This window comes from Coenobita brevimanus, chromosome 115 (assembly GCF_032717465.1).
Source record: "Coenobita brevimanus isolate Jiangsu-jjx chromosome 115, ASM3271746v2, whole genome shotgun sequence".
In the NCBI taxonomy this organism is placed as follows: Eukaryota; Metazoa; Arthropoda; class Malacostraca; order Decapoda; family Coenobitidae; genus Coenobita; species Coenobita brevimanus.
In genome coordinates, this window is record NC_137068.1 from 929,458 (window position 1) to 948,974 (window position 19,517).

The 19,517-nt window shown below is 39.6% G+C and overlaps 1 protein-coding gene across 1 annotated transcript; it reads right to left on the bottom strand.

Moving 5' to 3' along the window:
* Nucleotides 1-11,007: 11,007 nt before the first annotated feature.
* Pop2 (CCR4-NOT transcription complex subunit Pop2) lies at nucleotides 11,008-15,633 on the bottom strand. Its single transcript, XM_080286937.1, has 6 exons — nucleotides 15,376-15,633; nucleotides 14,619-14,812; nucleotides 13,855-14,016; nucleotides 13,212-13,326; nucleotides 12,529-12,669; nucleotides 11,008-11,148 (listed from the first exon to the last, which is right to left on the bottom strand). Exons 1-6 carry the CDS (start codon nucleotides 15,631-15,633, stop codon nucleotides 11,008-11,010), a joined length of 1,011 nt encoding a protein of 336 aa, XP_080143063.1.
* Between the last annotated feature and the right edge of the window lie 3,884 nt (nucleotides 15,634-19,517).

Here is a 19,517-nt window from a genome sequence, read left to right on the forward strand (position 1 = left end):
AGTTACACAGCAATGACAAGCCACCATCCATATATATATATTTTTTTCAAGTCTGCCTTGGCTCAAAATGTGACTTTGTGTGATGTTCTAATAAGTCTTTTGTTCTTATCATCTCCACAGAAGGAGGTGAGTACAAACTGCAATGTTTAGAGTTACGGCCTACCACAGGAATGGTAAAAATTTTCTACTGGCACACAGCATATGAGGATGAGAACCTTAACCCTTTTAGTATGATAATGCTTTGGCTTTAGTCTTTCATCTGAGTATTTTATTCTGCTTAAAGACGACTCCTGTACCTGAATAAACCAACCTACAGCGCCCTTACTCTAATCTGACAAAGATACGTAACCCCTTCCACTTGATTATTTTTATTCATCTCAGGAAGGACTCTTGTAGCTAAATAAACCCATCTACTGTGCACTTGAATCTGACAAGGGTTCGTGGCCCCTTTCACCTCAGTTGATGATCGAGTGTGGTCAGATTAGAGGGATGATTTCTCTAGCTACCAAGGAGACTGACTCCTACTTCACAACTAAAACTCACTAAATTTCATGCAACCACAACTAAGTATTCAATTTCTAGGATTAGCCCAGTTCCCTCATTAAAAAAAAAAATAACAAATACATCATCATACTAAAAAGGCAGATTCTTTTACAACAAAACTGCTAACTGAACATGCTGGATGCTAGATTTACAAACTGACAAATGGGGAAACTGTTTACAATATTCCTAATCATCATCATCATCTTCCTGACCCTGTTCCCCCACCTACAGACAGGATGAAGCAGGATGTACAGAGAGAGAGAGAATACAAAAGTGAGATCATTTGAGTGACATGGATTACACATTCATCTATGAATGCTGTTATCAGTTCTCCCACTTTTATAATCTCTCTTATCATCTTCTTCATGACCTATTTTGCTACCAAAAGATCAGGTGTGGTAGGAGTACCTAGTGAAGTGGATAAACAAATAACTTCTTCATGCTACTGATGGTTCCTCCAATTTCATACTTCTCTATTTATAATCCTGGTACTTTTTCCTAACTGAAGATGGGGTGAGACAGGATCTAGAAATACAGGCATAGTACTGATATGAAAGTGGGAGAATTATCATTAAGAGAATACATGATCAATTAGCTACGCTGTAACTAGATCTCGTAATGCCATACTTTCCATTTATCATCCCGGTCCTCTTTCCTACCTAAAGATGGATTGTGGCAGGATCCGGAAAAAGGGAAAATAGGAAAGGTGGAGAACTACTACAAGCACAGGTAGTAAGACACCACAGTATCATCTCCACATCCCATTAATTATTCTCACACCTGCATACCTTAACATGTTAATTTTTCTGCATTACAAAATAAAGCAATGACATAATGTACATATCGCCATAAAACAGGGAACCAAATGATCCAAAACATTACAATAAAATGTACCTTAAGCAATATAATTCTTTTTACCATTTACTAAGCAACATCCATACAGGTTAAAACTGATTTAATTCTTTATACAGTATTCTTAACAGTGTGGCCAACCCCCACAGCACGATGCTCTCTTTCTGTAGCTTATTCTTGAAACCTCCAGAAGATTTACCCAACATAGAAGAGATCTTGTAAATGAAGGGGTTAATGAAGGCTGTGTCTAACCCCTCAGGTTCATAAAATCTCCCCTAAGCTGAATAAAAATGTCTGACGATAGAATGAGTAAAATAAGAGCATAATCATCGTACTGCATAAGCCAGCCTGCTTATGACTACTGGGTTGCAGCTTAACAGAGTTCAGACAAATGATACAAGGTTTAAGTATACGCGGAGACAAATGCAGTTCTTTTTCCACGGTCAAAAAACAAATATTGGCAGCTTGCAAACCTGTTGGATTTCTTTTGCTCTCTCTCTCTCTTTGTGTCCCTTCAACTCTTGTCTTTCTCGTACATTCCTCGTTCCCAAACAAATCTTGTGTTCAAAATTCTGCTTTCCTTTTAAACATCTCATTCCAAAACGTATCTCTCAGTAAGTCTTAAGTACCATGTTGCTTTCTAGAATTCTTACTCTCAAATGCATCTTGTTAAACTCCATATTCCATTTACATTATTCCTTCCCAATAAATTTCACACTCTGTCAAATCCTCATTTCCAATTATATAATAAGTTTTAAATTTCACACTCCTTTCCCATTCCTCATTCTCAAATATTTGTTGTTTTAAATTTCATACTCTTTTTTATGTTTAAAATTCCAAACTCTTCTTATAGGCCACATTTCTAATATTATCTTATGCTTTATATTACATACTATTTTTTATTCCTCATTCCCTAACGCATCTCGAGTTTTCAGTTCCACACTCCGTAAAATCTGGGATGGTTCACAAAACAGAATTATAACCAGAAGCCATGTCTACTTTTACACTTTACATTTGAGACTGTACCTCAAGTTCGACCACTAGGAATGAAACATAAGCTCGCATGTTTCATATATCCAGCACAAGCCTGCACATTTCATCCATCTAACACTCATTATTCTAGCCTCATGTTTTGTCTGTCCACTTAAGACGTAATTATTCTTCTCTCCAACACACCTTTCTATTTTGTCTGTCCAACATTCACAAGACAAGCCTCAAGTTTTGTCTTTCCAACACTTAAGTCAAAATGCTTCTTATGTCCAACATATGCCTTAAAGTTTTGTCCATTTGACATACACAACCCAGGCCTGCATTTTTCGTCCATCCAACACCTACAACATAAGCTTGCATGTATTGTCTATCCAACACTCACAAGACAACAGTGAATCCTCGTTACGTGCTGGTAATGAGTACCAAAATATCAAAAACTTTTCATATCAATATTACAGTTCATTTGGAGAATCTAGCAAATCAGCTGTATGGTTGGTAATGGAACGTCTTTAATTTACGAGGATTATAAAAAAAAAAGCACATAATGAGGATTTTCTGTATACATTTTGTCAGTTGAACGTTCACTACACAAGATGCTTTTGTCAGTCGAACATCAACAACAAAAGCCTCAATGCTTTATACATCGTCCGTCCAACACTTATTATCCCAGCTTTACAGAAATGAGTTATTGGTGGGAAACTTAAGCAAGAGGCACACTTCACATCTCTTGCCAGAGTTTTTCAAGCCTGGGGTCAAACATTTTCATCTACGAGCCTGAAATCTTGCCAAACTTTCCAGGTCAAGATTCAAACAAATTTTCTGAGCTTGCAAATCTTGCCATAGTTTAACATTTCCATCAGACAAGCCTAAAATCTTGCCATACTTTTTCAAGCCTGGGCCATGCACTATCATTATCCAAGCTCGAAAACCTCGCCACAGTTTGTCGAACCGGGGGTCAAACATTTTCATCTTCTAGGCTTGCATAAGATCACATTCCATACATTAAATAGATTTCCTTTACATCATAGTGTCACACTTTTACTGCCCCATCAGGCTTGTGGGGACCTGGGGATATGCCACTCAGTCCAGACATTCAGGGCAAGAATTAAAACACGCTTGCCTGCTTGAGTGGCATTTTGTGAGTAATACCATAAGCCCCAAGCCCTTATGGTGGGAGTCACATCCAGTTGGGGCTCCTTAACCCACTAAACCACCAGGCATCTGTTTCCCTTTTCACAAACTTGTCTTCATCACCCAGTTCAATTTTCCAGACAAAAACGAACACAGCGAGAGGCACAAAACTCGTGGCCCCCATCACACTTCAGTTTACAAAAGGTTAAGTGTGATTAAGTTTTTCTCAGTACACATCACAACCGGCCAGAAGTGTTGCCATACAGGTGGTAGAATCCACGAGAGACTAATTGCTTGTTTGAGATCAGTGAATTTAACCCTCAAAGCCAGTGATGTTCTTTATTTTACCTTGCTTTCTCTACATGATTTTATTCAGCTTAATCCTCCTGCTAATGACAAAGAAAAGAAACCATTTCATCCTTATTATCTAGACTATGTTACCTGGTTTAAGACATGCTTTTCAAACTTGGTGGGTCAGATATGGCCTTAAAAAACTCCTTAGAGTACAAAATGCCTTTCCAACATTGACTAAAAATGAAACGGAAAATCGGTTCATGGACTCGAGAGGTTAACTAAATTACTTCAGTTCAATTACTGCATTATTATTATTATTTTTCTATGCTGTTCCTGGTACCTTCATACGATCTTATCTCACCTTATGAACTCTCATACTGAAGGGACTAACCATGGCCATCTCAAACCCCTCTAGTCTGGTTAAAGAGTCTTGTAAATTCAACAAAACCATCCGAACAGAGCAAGAATGAAACAGAAAATTGGTTCTCAAGCTGGAGGGGGTAACTAATGTACCGACAGACATTCAGGACTCTAGAAAGACTCTTAAAGATGATCAATTACAATACTTCGAACTCTCAATAGACCCTGGATCAGTTACAATACTTTGGACTCTCAAGGGACAATTACAATACAGTACTTTGGACTCTCGAGGGACCCTAAAGATGCTCGATAACAACACTTCTGGCCAGGGTGCGGATCCATCCCGACGCAAGTACAGGGGGACACAAAAATGACAATGAACAGGTTACTTGTACTGCAGTAAGGACAACACACTCTAGTAATTTTTTTTTATGCCTATCCTCAAATTACAAGATTGGGTTGTATTCCAGGTGGCATGGGAGGTTTCTTAGCACTCTTTTCTCAGCAATTTATTTTCCATATTACCCCTTAACTCATTCTTCTATGTTGTTTTTATCTTCTTATACTTTGCTAATTACACCTTAACATCTCTTGTGTGTTACTGATTTACTTTGCTTATTACTCCTTACCACATTTCTCTATGTTTTTTGTTATCTTATATTTTACTTATTATGCCTTAACATTTTCTGGTATGCTACTCATCTTGTTTTAAAAATAACAGTTTACATCTAGCCTTTCAAGCCAATGATGCCTCTTTTATTCTATCCTTGCTACCTTAGATGATTTTATTCAGTATTGTATAGATCTCTTGTACTGTAGAGGTTAATGAACGCTACATCCATCCCCTTCAGTGTAAAAAGCCTCTTCTATGTACGCTAAACTGGTTAATAAAGTACAAGAGGGTACTGAGGATGTAATGTGCAGATAAATCACTCAGAAACATGTGTTAGGAAATGCCCACGGCCACTTAGAATATAACCCTCAGTACAGTCAGTCCTCGATTAAAGTCTAGCATGGGTATCGGTGGTGGTGGTGGTGGTGTGGGGGTGCCTTCATGTGGTGGCACTAATATACCCAGGCAGCTCCTCTGTCCAGGCATACAAACAAGTCCAATGCTCGGGTCAGTATGAATCAGTGGACCGTCCACCATTCTCCTTTAGGAGCATAGGGAGGGAGGTGCGGGACGTCTGTATAACGGGGCAGCTCCACCACGCATGTAAATCAGTGCCACCACATGAAAGCATTCCTCTCCACCATCACTGAGAGGCTAAAAACACAAAAAGTATTCATTTCAAACTGCAAAATAACTATATAGAGAACCGTTTGACACTATATAAAAAGTGGGTTTCTGTTCATCAGCAACCTACTACAAGAAATAAAATTACTGCTTCAATCCAATGATGTGGTTTTTCTTAACTCTTGCTATCCCAAGACTTTTTATTCAGCTTTGGAATGGGATGCCTTCATGTGGTGACACTAATATGGCCAGGAGGTAGACCTGCCTGGCTGTACAAATTTCCCTCAATCCGCTCCCAATCCGCTACAAGGATGGAGGACTGCATGATACGAGCAACTTCAGCCCGCAGTCCACTGGGCTCGCTTTCAGATGAGCCTGGGGCTGCAAACTACAAGAGGTCTACTCTGGAGAAATAATCTGAAGGTGACAAAATCATATTTGTAAAGCAAATCATCAAATGGAAGGCATTAAGGGAAACAGTTCTAAGTGTGACAACCTTAAACAAGGACCAACTGTACATAAGAAAGATCAGTAGCATCTCAAAAATTTCTCCTAGATTAAGAGGGTTTACAAGTCATATGTTACCTAACCCCAATACTGTATACAAAACGGGGAAGAGAAGGAAGGTGGTGGGATTAACCTTTCAAATCAGATAACATACATTTAAACTCTATTCTTGCCCCCTTCACCTCATACCTTGCAAGTATGTTAATGTATTTTTTATTTTAATCAGACCCTGGAACAATTTTACTCAGTAATTTTGTTCAACTTTTGTGGTGAAGGGGAATATCAAATCTATTACCCTTCCCTCCAGCTTGAAAAAAATCTACCTTAATATGAATAAAACCACCCAGATAGCAAGATTATAAAATGGCACTGGACTGATAGGGTTAAATGAAGGTGGGAAAGAAATACAGCATTAAAATAAAAAAGAGGGAGGGGGGTCTCATTACAAGGACTTACTGTAATACATCTCCCGGCTAAGTACACACAGTATGACAAAGCTCCTGCGCAGTATTGTGAAGTGTTTACATGGAGGGAATGACGGTGACAAGAGTTCTCAGGGTCTAAACACTGTGTTGCCGTGAGCCATAATTTCTGCTCAAACTAAGGGTCGCATGCATCAACCTGAAATTGCCAAGAGGGATGCAAACCCCTAATGTTTCATCAGCTTGAGGTACATAATGATGATGGAACGTATATGGCCCTCCTGTATGACTACTGACTGTGTTCTGTAATATGGGATGCTGGCTGACCAATCCTAACAACCACACGCATTCCACAAATGATCTTCAGTTTATAGAGGTTTGCACGCCACTTTACAATTAACGGTTAAAACATATGACCTTATGACTCAAATGTACAGGCAGTCCTCATTGTAAGTCAAGAAAGGTGTACAAAAATACCACAACTTTTTCCACAAGAATGGTTAAATCAGCTTTGCCAATTTCAGATTATTTCAAAAACTGTTGTACCACAATTTTCTGCACACAACTTTTACTGTAAATTTGATCAAAATGGTAAATCAGGTTTACAGATGGCATAACCCATTCCATAATCACATTTTCTATACAACTGTTACTGTAGTTTGGATGAAAATGTTAAATCAGTGTTTCATTGTGAATTTAAACCTCTTGCTACAATGACAAATCTATTACTTCATTCTTCTTACCACCAAGCAATTTTATATAGGTGTCTGAAACTCCAGGTTCAACTGAAATGTGAAACTCGGCAAAAGTTAACCACCTGCAGTTCACCATCCATTTTTGGAGGGGATATGGAGGGAACTGAGATGTATGCATACCCAGGCAGTTGAGCCACCCACTTATATCACTGCCACCACATGAAGGCATCCCTCTACAGCACCTACAGGGGGTTAATGGCAAAAATAAGGTAAAATATTATTACTGTACTTAAATCGAGGACTTAGCATCCTGTATATGTGGAAGTGTATGCAATCTGTTCTATCACCCATTACAGAAATAAAATATCTTTTGTTTTTTGCTAACAGACTGTTTTCTTCAGCAAGGGAATGGGATCTCATGGTCTATGGGTTTATTAAGATAGTAATAAACTCCTCCAGCCATAAATGTCTATCCTAAGCTGAATAAAACTGTCAGGAGATAGCAAGAATAAAATCAATGAAGCTTTCCCATGCTTGATGGATTCATAGGCAAATTTTCCATCATGTCCTATAGTACTGTTAATGCTCCTTAACCCTGGTCTGGCCAAGCTGACCTGTCAGCCACAGGTAAGCAACTGGTTCTGCACAGTACAGTACACACACCGTGTAGGGATACAGTGCTCCCTTGTGGTAGACAGCACCTTGCCATGAGTGGACCAAGGTCATTCCCAGGGCAAGCTGCAGGGAAATATGAGGAGGCCTGGCTTCTGGGTGGATGCTGCAGTTGCTTGACTCCAGCCGGGATATATAACGCCACCACATGTAGGCTCCTCGTCAGAACTTCCTATATACTTAACAGCAAAAAATGACATAAAATCTTATGGCTTACAGTGAGGACTTAGTGTACTGTGTGTGGACAAGTGTATGCAATCTGTTCTTTCACCCATCACAGGAATAAACATTTAGGCAGTGTGAACTTGCAACGTCTTTGCACACCTGCATCTTGCATGATGCTTCAATATCACCAGCTGGTGGGTTAAGTTTAACAAGTCAAAAGTATACACAGTGAAACAATCTAAACATACAGCAAAAACCCCTTTCCTTGTTGAATGACACGTTACGGTACATCTCTTGGGCATTCCAATATTTTCACAAAGTTCAATTTAACATGCTTATAATGAAATTAACTGCATATTTTCTATCAATTATGAACTCTGCAAACAGAAACAGATGTTAAGGGAAGGAATCTACGCTACACAAGGGATGCAAAAGTGACTGGTGACAGGATAAGTAAAGATAGCATCAAAGTAAGTCAATTCACATAATGAGAAGAAGCTCCCATTATTTCTCCTATTCTACCGATAAGAGAAACACAGTCAGTCCTCACTTAAACTCTAATATAAGTATTGGTGAAATATTACAAGAAAAATGTATAACCATCTTGAATCTGATATGCAAGGATTTTTTTTTTCCTTGCTATTTCCACATAATTTTCTTTATGATGCAAGCAAGAATAAAAGACAACAATATACCATCGAACTGAATGGGCTGCGACAAACTTCCGATTCCGGTCCAAAGGATTTAAAATTATAATGATCATCTCTTGACTTCAAAATAGCTATACCATATAAATCGTGAAGATCTTTAAGTAAAGATTAGGTAACAATATCAGAAACTTGACCCACTGAGCCCAGGAAATATAATATTGAATACATTTCTCCCATGTCCTGAGCATTTTATTCAACTCAGGCTTGACTCTGAACAATTATGTTAGACATGGCCTGGGTAAATTCATTCTGTACAAAATAACTTTCTGCTGAGAAATAAAAGCATCATGTAACATGAAAATTAAACTACAATGGACATTACTGGTACTCAGACTCAAGAGGTAAAGACAAGAACTTTAAACGAGGACTCACTGTTATTTTTACATAGACAATAATTAAAATTACTAACCAACCAACGGCTTGATATAAGCAGGTCTTTATCTGGCAGCATATGTCTTCAAAACAGGGTTGCGTATTTTGAGGCTAAATTAAAATGCTCAATGAAATCAACTAAATACATGCCAAAATGGATGAGACACTTTAATTCAATCAAAATAAGCACCTATATTAGGGGGAAAAAAAAAATACACACACACGAAAGTTAAAAGGATACAGGGAGAGAGAGAGAGAGCAAATAATAACAATTCTAAAATATACATGTGGGAAAATAAGAACTAAAAATAAGTCTGGGTAAGCACTACTGGGCGTAGTTCTGTGATGCCTACCAGCCACTGAAAATAGGGATTGAGAGGGCGGTGGGGGACTGGGAGGGCGGAGGGGATTTCTCAGGTGGGAAGAGGGGTCTTGGGGAGCTTTAGGGGTGTTCAGGGGCGAGGTGGAGGGGAAGGAGGATGGCCAAGTCAGGTATGATGCAATCGATGCCTTAGAATCTAGGGGGGGGCAGTGAAGTCCACCCCTTCAGTGTGACAAAGCCATCTTGATTTCACTCTTGCTGCCTCCAGGTGATTTTAATTCAAGAAACATCTCTCACAAAGAAGGCTTTACTGGTGGCTACATCTAACCCTTCTCATTTAAAAGTCTCTCCTAAGCTGAAAAATTTAACACAGCAAAGACCCCTTGTACTGAAGGATCAATGAAGCCCACATTTAACCCCTTCAGTTTGATATGTCTCCCCTAAGCTGAATAAAACCATCCAAAAGCAACAAGAATGGAAAAAAGACGACCCGTATGTACTGAAGGGGGTAAAGGTACAGTGGAGCAAGGGAGAGCTTATATTTCCACATCTTTTCCAACCAATTTTGAGTATTAAAGACTAGTGAAAAAGAAAACATATAGGCCTACACCATCCCTGACTCCTCCACTTAAAAACTGCAAACAGGGAGAGGGAATGACAGACCCACACCTCTCCTCTTCTCTCTTCAATCATCAGCCATATTCTCATCAGTTAAGATGACCCCTAGCACCTCTCTTTAACCTGTTTTATTTCTACATTTATTGCATTAATTTTTTACTCCAATGACATGACGTTTTATTTATTCTTACTACCTTCAAGAAACTTTATTCAACTCTGGGAGGGTTTCTTGTACAGGATCAGTTCACAATGGCTGCTCTAACCAGTTCACTATGAAAAGATTCTCCCAAGCTGAATAAAACCATGTGAAGGTAGGAAATAAAATGAAAAGTAAGTCATCAGAGCAATGTGGTTAACGTTCACCTTCATTTAGAGACATTTTTACAACTAGGAAGGCAGAGGAAGACAAAGTGAATTGAACTGAGACTTACTTCCATCTAGTTTTCCCTTCAGAAGCTACAGGCAAAACTAGTCAGGTTTCCCACGAAGCCGCTATAGATGAAACTAGACAAGGATAAATCTCAACTCTTCCTGTGTTTTCCTTCCAATTCCTTCCTACATTCTCCTTTATGTCATCTCCCCACACCGTGCTACGTTGGTGATAAAAATGTAAATTAGATACAGGAAAATAATAATGAGTAATAATCAAAATAAAGTTAACGAAGAGGTGCCACAAGACACAAAGCCCACGAGAATAACGGCCCTTGACTGTGTGTTTATTCTATATGGTTAGGAAGACCTCATTATGCCTCTTCCTCAGTGATTTATTTGGACATTACATCTTTAACCCTTCTGCCTAAGGACATCTGGTATTTTTCTTGTCATCTGCAGCTGATTTAATTCACCCTAAGACTGACTTTTCAAACTGGAGGGGATTGATACAATCCCTTCCCTACCTGGTGACTCTCTAATACAATAAAATCCATTTCAGAAAGTGTCTCATAACCTTAAAATCATCCACAGACAGCAAAAATTACCAGACCTATGATGTCCTCCAGATAAAAGGGTGAAAATGTAACCCGCAAACAACTCTGTATGGAAGAGGTGCCACAAAGCTTCCCACACCAACAAGAACACTCCTCCCAATGATAAGGTGTGTACATGGGGTCTGCCTTCACTATGAATTAGATGTGGAGTCTGAGGTGTGACCGTTGTCCGTGTACGCAGCATTGGAGTTACCGTTGACCACGAACGACGTACCCAGACCATACAGGTGACCACAGTATTTGGCGTCATCGATCTTGTCCTCGAAAAACATCTAGTTGCAGTGGAAAAAATAAGAAAAATATTACTTCTTTGATGCTAAGGATATGACCGACAAAGTACAGTACAGTAATCCCTCCAATATCCGACGTAATAGAGCCATAGGCAGGTCCGGATAGTGGTCCTGTCCGGATATTGGGCCCCAGCTTATGGACTTGTACTTATGGACCCTAACTCTGAAAAACACCTATACAACTCCCTCTGGACATGCATTGCACTTATTTAAGACCCAAATCACACCAATAAGGTACATAAAAGACTGAAATAAATGCAAAAGAACCATAAAATGAGGTTTTAAGGTGAGTTTATACAATATTAAACATTCTGGGTACTTACAAGTCCCTTGCTCCTGGACTGGTTTGAACCGCCAGTTTCCAGTCCACAGTTAATCCTCTGCACTCTAAATTCTAATTTCTTAACACTGCACAACACTGTAAATTCCTGTGTGTTCTAGTGGCAAGGTATTGCAGTTTATTCACTGTTTATTCACAAAAAACAAGCACCTGTGGCTTGCACTGTTATGAGTATCTGCTCTCCATCGGAGTTAAGCTGTGACTGTTGATGTTGGTGGGGTAACAGAGTTGCCAGATCGCAACAGCCACATTACCAATCTCCTCAACTTTCATTGTCAAATATAACTTTTCATTACCAAATTCGTAAAGCTAGCATATATTCTTCACTAATTATATATACAAGTGGAAATACATGTAATCACTCTCCTTATAACTAACACCATGTTGATTATTTTCACACTATGTAGGGTAGCAGATTAATCAGAGAGAGCAAACAATCCACCATCTCCATCCTGTTTATCCTCATACATGTGAAAAATTCATTTGGTAATGCATTATTCTGATTCATTACCAAACGAATTTTTCATTACCAAATTGGCCCACACTTGGTAATGAAAAATACCAAATGGCAACCTGACAGGGGAGGGGGGAGGGGGAGGAAGGAAGGGGTGAAGGGACCATGGTGTAACAGCTGTTCGGCGCCAGGCGGGAATTTCAAATTATGGGAGGGAAAAAAAAGTCAGATTTTTTTCGATTTTTTTGCGGTTTTTGGCCCATTTTGGGAATATTGGATCCCAGGAGGATTACGTCCGGTTAGTGGGGATGTTCGGATATTGGGCATTCGGATATTAGAGGGATTACTGTACAGTACAATGACCTTCCATTTCAATTTATTCTTATTACCTCTTAACAACTTTAACCAACATTCCCTTGTCTGGGGGTTAGTAAAGGCTACAGCTAATTCCCTCATGTCACTCTTCAACCACCAAGTAATGTCTTCCCCTCAGCTGTGACTGAATGCCTATGATCACTTTCTTTACTCCAGTTTATTAGCATTAAGTCCCTTCTTGCCACCACCTCACCTCTTTCATCTTGAAGAATGCAGCGCCTGTGAGTAGAGAGTCTGATCCTGCCTGATGCTGTGGTCCAACTCTCTCTAGTTCCAGCTGCTCCGCCACCTCTTGCAGCCCCCCCTTCAGGTTCTTGCACGACTTCATCAGGTACTGCAACAGACAATGAGATAGGTTATACTCTTTTCGCTTTTGCTTGGCCTAAAACTGCAATCTCCCCATCTTGAATAGTGAGTTACAACAAATCAACATTCAAATATCATGTGAGGATGTCTTTTTATGCCACTACGCTATATCAAACAAGCATCCATCCATCCATCCATTGCCAGATGCCATGTATCCCAAATGGGGTGGCCAAGGGCTTAGAGTTAATTGTTTTACAGGGAGGGGCACTAATCCTCCACCAACCGCACTTGACATGTAGGGATGCCAACAGCATCTGGTGTTCCCAGGCGGTCACCCATCCAAGTACTAACCAGACCCAACGTTGCATCAAAAGGGCAAAAATCAGCGCCAAGTTAAGGCAAAAAGACAGTATCAGTAGGTGCTATCGATTAATTCTTCACCATGAGGATGTCAACATTATTCTGTTCTATTCTGTTTCATATAAAAAAAAAAAATCCACCTGCACACACTCTTTTACCCAGAAAATTGCCATAAAATTCAGCCATCAAAATATCCATGTCCTGTCTCACCTTGACGTCATATATGGATGGGAAGTAGAGTCTGAGCAACTCAAAGAAGTCACTCTCCTCTGATGGAAGGTTCTGGTCCGTTAGCAGCTTCAACAGGTAACCAAAGTCATACCCGCTGATGAGGGAGATAAAAAGAATCATTCAAGGATATTTAACTTAGAGTTTATGGATGCAGTACAAATACCTGATACAATACTATTAATACTGTACACCTCTATAACTGCTCCCTTACCTATGAACTTATTTGGCTCCAACAGCTGGTTCATAACTCAAAGTTTATCAGTCAAAATTCATGCATACCCAAAGCCAAATGCATACAAAATAACTGGTGACCTTAAGTAGAAACTGGAACACCACTTTTGTACCAACTGTTTCAAGTTAATTAAATCATTTACACTACTGTCTTCATACGTACTGAATACAGTATTTTGCTGATGTCATCAAAGAGCAACTTATTAAATGCTTAAAAAAAAAAAGTTCTTATCTCCGAAAGTTCATGAGTAAGGAAGTAACTGTAATACTCGAAAAAGTTTAACAAATATACTTTTAATATACAGTATTTCACAACTTTTCTATTAAAGGGTCTGCTGAAAGGAACTCCAATGTGAAAATAACAGTGAAATATCGGTCACACCATCAATACCTGTGGAAGGATAGCATCTTTATATTGTCGAACAGTACAATGCCCGAGGTCATGAGTAGTTCGGCAAAGTTGACTGGTTCAATTCCGTCTTCCTCGTGCTTCTTGAACTGTAGCCCCGAATTCTGAAGCAGGTCTATGCTGTCCTGGGCGTACATGTCTTCTCTGTGGTAAAGAAGACTCTGTATAGTAATGGTATTGTATATTTATAGCATGCTTTTCCCTAACCTGATATAAAGCCCAGACTCCTTTCAGCTCAGTTGAAAGCAAAGTGTCATTAGACTAAAAGGCTGATTTAAGCAGTAACCAAGATGATTCGTAACTACATACCAGTATGGAGCAGTAACCAAGGAGATTCATAAGAAAAGTTTATCAAATTTCAGGAAACCATGACTCAATGCTGTGGGAGTGCCTCAGTTCTACAATATAAAATTAGAAAAAAAAAAAGAAAACAAAAAGTGAACTGCCTTTACTGTAGTACTAATGCATAGTCTTAAATATACAGAGGCTCTGTCAGGGATATGTTCTAAATATTAAGGTTTTTCATACAACTGGTGCTACAACTGTGGGGAACTGGTAGCTGGGTTAGCTTTAAAGGTACTAGAAGGAACTCTAACAGACAGTACTTTTAACCAAATAAAATCCGACAACAAAAACAGAACTTATATGTCAAAGTGGGTAAAACACACACACACACACACACACACACACACACACACACATACACACATTCAGATGATATCTTCACGTCCAGTATATATACTTACGTTAGATTGAACTTGAAATTGAACTGCCATGTGCTGTAACCAGGAGGCGTCTTGCCCTGCTCGTCAAGAAACGTGAGGCCAAGTTGAATGATCTTCAGTAGGTCAACATTACATCGCAGAAGCTGGTACTGATAGTCGGCATTACTGCGGAACTCACCAATGGGACGTGCTACCACACCAGGGAATTCCGTATCCTGGTGTGGAAGATTGAATTTATCTATATATGTAACTATCTATTTACATATCTGCCTGTCTAGCCATCATCACGGGAGCTGGTACTGACTGAGCATTGCTGCAGAACTCACCAATGGGATGTGCCACTACACTACACTAGAGAGTTCTGTACCTGGTGTGGAAAAAAGGAAACTTGGGGCTGTTTTTCCTGTGGCCCCAGGCTCATCTGAAGTGAACCCTGTGGACTGCAGGCTGAAGCTGCCCTCTATCTTCAGTCAACCATCCTCCTTTCCATGAATATGGATAAAGAGGAATGTCTGTATAACCAATAAGTGGAGCTGCCCAATTATATATATGCCACCTAGCGTAGATGTCCCTTTCCGGTGCCAGAGAATTTATAATCTGCCTTATTCTCTTCACTACAATTAAATCTTCCTGATTAAGTACAGTATGACGACCACAACATCAAGGCAATATTGAAACAACTGATGGATCATGTGTCAAATATGGTCCAGTATTAAAAACTTAATGTAGCTGGCTTATTAACTGAAAGAATGTGACATCAAGACAGCACACTACTCACCATGGCAACATATGGATATTGGTGTATGATGCGTCGAATATGGTGGAACTCTTCTTCCATGTTGTGCGCCCACACCTCCCGGATACCACATTCTTCATTGGACATGGGCCTCCCCCTGCCCCCCCCACCACCACCGCCACGACTGCTCCCTCCCTCAACCCCGTCCCGCTCCCCCGCCCCACCACCACCACCTCCGCCGCCACCGCCACCACCCAGCACATATGTCCCCGTTATACTCGGCATCACACTCTGCACCATTCAAAACTTGTCACGTCCACTCTGTAAAAATGTTAAACCTATGAAGGAGTAGTACGGCAGACTCTTTACTAAGCCCAACCTGAATAACATATACAGTATACCGGTTACTGTATAGCACACACAGGGTGAGCATACACACGGTGACAACTGCACAACAACTAACTTAAAGGAACAGTTCATCTCAGGTCAACCTGTGAACCTATACTCTAATTTTCCTTTTTTTCCACTTGATATAAGCTTTCAAGTCACAAATCTCCTTTGGAATTTCAGATTTCCATGTTTCTTTAGATTTTTGAAGAGTAAAATCATGTTTTTATATTTTCAAAGTTTCCTTCATAATTTATTGCTATTTGCCACTCATCTCTGTACACCATTTTCAATTACATATATTCCACAATCCTCCTATCCCTCTCCTCGTCAGTACAGAATCAAAGTTCTTAGCCAACCGGGTATAAGGATAATATCACAAACTATATTTAATAGTTTCAGCGCTAAATGAATGCTTCAGGAAAAGATGGAGAAAATTTACTGAAGATGGAAAAAGAAAGTACAGTACTGTGGTATTTATCAAGGTTCAAATAATGTATTAGGCATACCAGAGGAAAAAAGGGGCAGAGGGAGGGTTGTATGTGCTGAAATTATCGACCACAAGTACTACTGAAAATTATTTATATTATCACTGAAGACTTGAATTTACAATATACCATGTGGTTACTTTCACTGACTGCCAACGACAGATATTTCATACGGGTAGTTTACACTGGCAGTCCTCGTAATGTCCGAGATATTTTCCAATTTCACAGCTTTATACACAAATGGCTCTGTAAACTGGAGGAAGATAGAAAATTGGCTTTGTACAATGAACAGAACTTTCACAGGAACACTTTCTTCATTTTATGTGGATTTAATAGTAAATATGATAGTCAAAACAGGCAACTTTGAATGATGAACTACTGCACTGTACTGCATACTGCTCCGATTTCTCCTCCTTAAGCATAATGGCCTGGTCTCCATGTGATAAATATTTATGATGGCCATTTCCAAATTAATGTTTAATAATGGCAGGTAGGGTAATATATCCACCATAATTTTCATCATTATCACTCAGTAATGTATAAATTGTCTATGGTACTGTATTCCAGCCATTGTATACACTTTCCAAGGTACAATGATAACTAATTTATTATTATACCATTCTCTGAAGGCCACAAATTACTTTTCAATGTATAATTCACCGCCTTCAGTCATAATATTCACACATTTGAACTTTAAAATATACTCTAGGGCAACAGTATGTACCTTATTCACAACCTGCATCATCACTTCAATATTTCGTCACATTTCACCCGCGTTTTCATTAATTACCTGTTTCACTCAATTCTATATGTACTAAGGCATCATAAATATTAAAATTATAATACATTTTCCGTCTACATCAGCCATAATAACACTAAAATTCAGCAACCAGGTTACATTCCCGTCATATCAACAAACTTCCAACACACTACCGCGTCATCAAATTCCTCAATTATCCATTTATTTCCACTCCCATCGATTTTATTTTCCATTGGGCATCAACTTACTTCGTAGATAGATTCAATGTGCTGGTGGGTTGCGTAAAAGGGCGAGGGACAGAGAAATAAACCAGTAGTAACCATTCAGCGCTCCCACAGTGGCACAGTCCTCACAACTACAGCTGACACAGTGACGTCACAACCGTGGAGGGCAAACTCGTCAAAAACCAGACTTGAAGAGCCATCTGGTGACCACTACTATTTTGATGTCTACAGCCATTTTAAAACCACTGCATATTGTTCTTTTTTCACCAGGGACCTATTCATAATCTCACTGCTTTTCTTCCATAAAACTGCTTCCGTAAATTGGTAGAAAACTGGCAATGGTCTGTACTCCAAAATACAACTTTTTTCCACACTAGCAACACAGATTTATGGGTGCATAATGAACCTTCGTGCACAATTTTTCTCTAATTTGCGTCTCTTCAAGGCTTAGATGAGGAAACTCGTGAAAACCAGTGCCATTCTAGAAGGCTATAGATTAAGAAAGAGCCATTCGGTGATAATTTACATTCATCGGCAAATTGCTCTGTTATTATTAGCACTTTATCATCTTTTATATGACTATTCAAGCGAGCGAAGAAAGCACTATTATACAAGTACCGTAATAAGGTGTGGACGCCCGTATATTCTGTAGGCCTTGCGCCCACATACCAAGCACTGCATCCAAACCAGAGACTGTTAAATCTATAATGGATCTAAAGACATCATAAGAAAGGTTATGAAAAAATAATAGTTGTTTCTTAAGTGACTCCTCTGAAAATTTGACAAAATATTGCAGAAGCCCCAAATTGAACAATAAATCCGGGGTTTGAAATGATGGGGGAAGGGGGAGGTCTGGGGGCGTGTGATCCCTTATGTGTAATGATGACCCATGGGTATAGACCCCTCAGATAAGACCTCCCTCATGTAAGACCCTCTCATGTAAGACCCCCTTAAGACTCCCCTCAAATAAGATCCCCCTCAAATAAGACTCCCTCTCAAAGAAGACCCCCCTCTCAAATAAGACCCCCCTCTAAAATAAGACCTCCTCAAACAAGACCCCTCCCTCTCAAATAAGATCCCCCTGCAAATAAGACCCCCTCTCAAATAAGATCCCCCTTCAAATAAGACCCCCTCACAAATAAGACCCCCTCTCTCAAATAAGACCCCCTCTCAAATAAGACCCCCTCTCAAATAAGACCTCCTCACAAATAAGACCCTCTCTCAAATAAGACCCCCTCTCAAATAAGACCCCCTCTCAAATAAGACCCCCTCTCAAATAAGACCCCCTCTCTCAAATAAGACCCCCTCTCAAATAAGACCCTCTCTTAAATAAGACCCTCTCTCAAATAAGACTCCCTCTCAAATAAGACCCTCTCTCACATAAGATCCCTCTCTCAAATAAGACCCCCCTCTCAAATAAGACCCCCCTCTCAAATAAGACCCTCTCTCAAATAAGACCCTCTCTCAAATAAGACCCTCTCTCAAATAAGACCCCCTCTCAAATAAGACCCCCTCAAGTAAGACCTCCTTAAATAAGACGTGTTCATTATTGTCACTAGGGGTATACATACATATATGATTATTCATAAAGTAAATCAAGACGTATCCATTATTACGTTCAAAGTTAGGAGATAACAGTTCACTTGCATTAACCTATTGACACTGTTCATCACATGTGACTAAACCCAAGTAACCAAGTTCGTAATATTAACCCCAAACTCTTCACGTGATGACATTTAGCCACCCTAGCTTCATTCTGTGGTGGGAGGTTATGTTATGGAAGCACAATGGAAAATTCACATATACTTCGTTACTGCTGGGGATTCAGATGAGACGCGAACCAAATACATTTAGTTACACATATTTAATCATTGAACAGTGTTGTGGTATCTGCTACTCATTGCATATGACAAAATAATAAATTTATTTTAAAAATATTTACCACATGGGGCTTACAGCACCCAGAATCGTTCGACTCCCCTACCCCAGCCCCCTACCTGCTTAAGGGGCCCCTACTGTAAAAGGTGGTGACCTCCCAAATATCATCATCATCATCATCATTATCATTATCAGAACGAAAGCCTTTTTCATCCTCCTCCATTCTGACCTGCTGCCAGCCTGTTCCATCGCATCTCAGAGATATCCGAATTTCCTCTCTGCATCTCAGACTCTGCCACCTCTTCGTCTCACTCCATCTCTAGGCTGCCACTCAGTTAGTCTGTTCATTTATTATCTGCTCTACGAAGGACGTTACCTGTCCTTATCAATGTATTATTTTTACTGTGGTGTTTACATTACCATATTTACTGTACTTTCGTCTGTTAT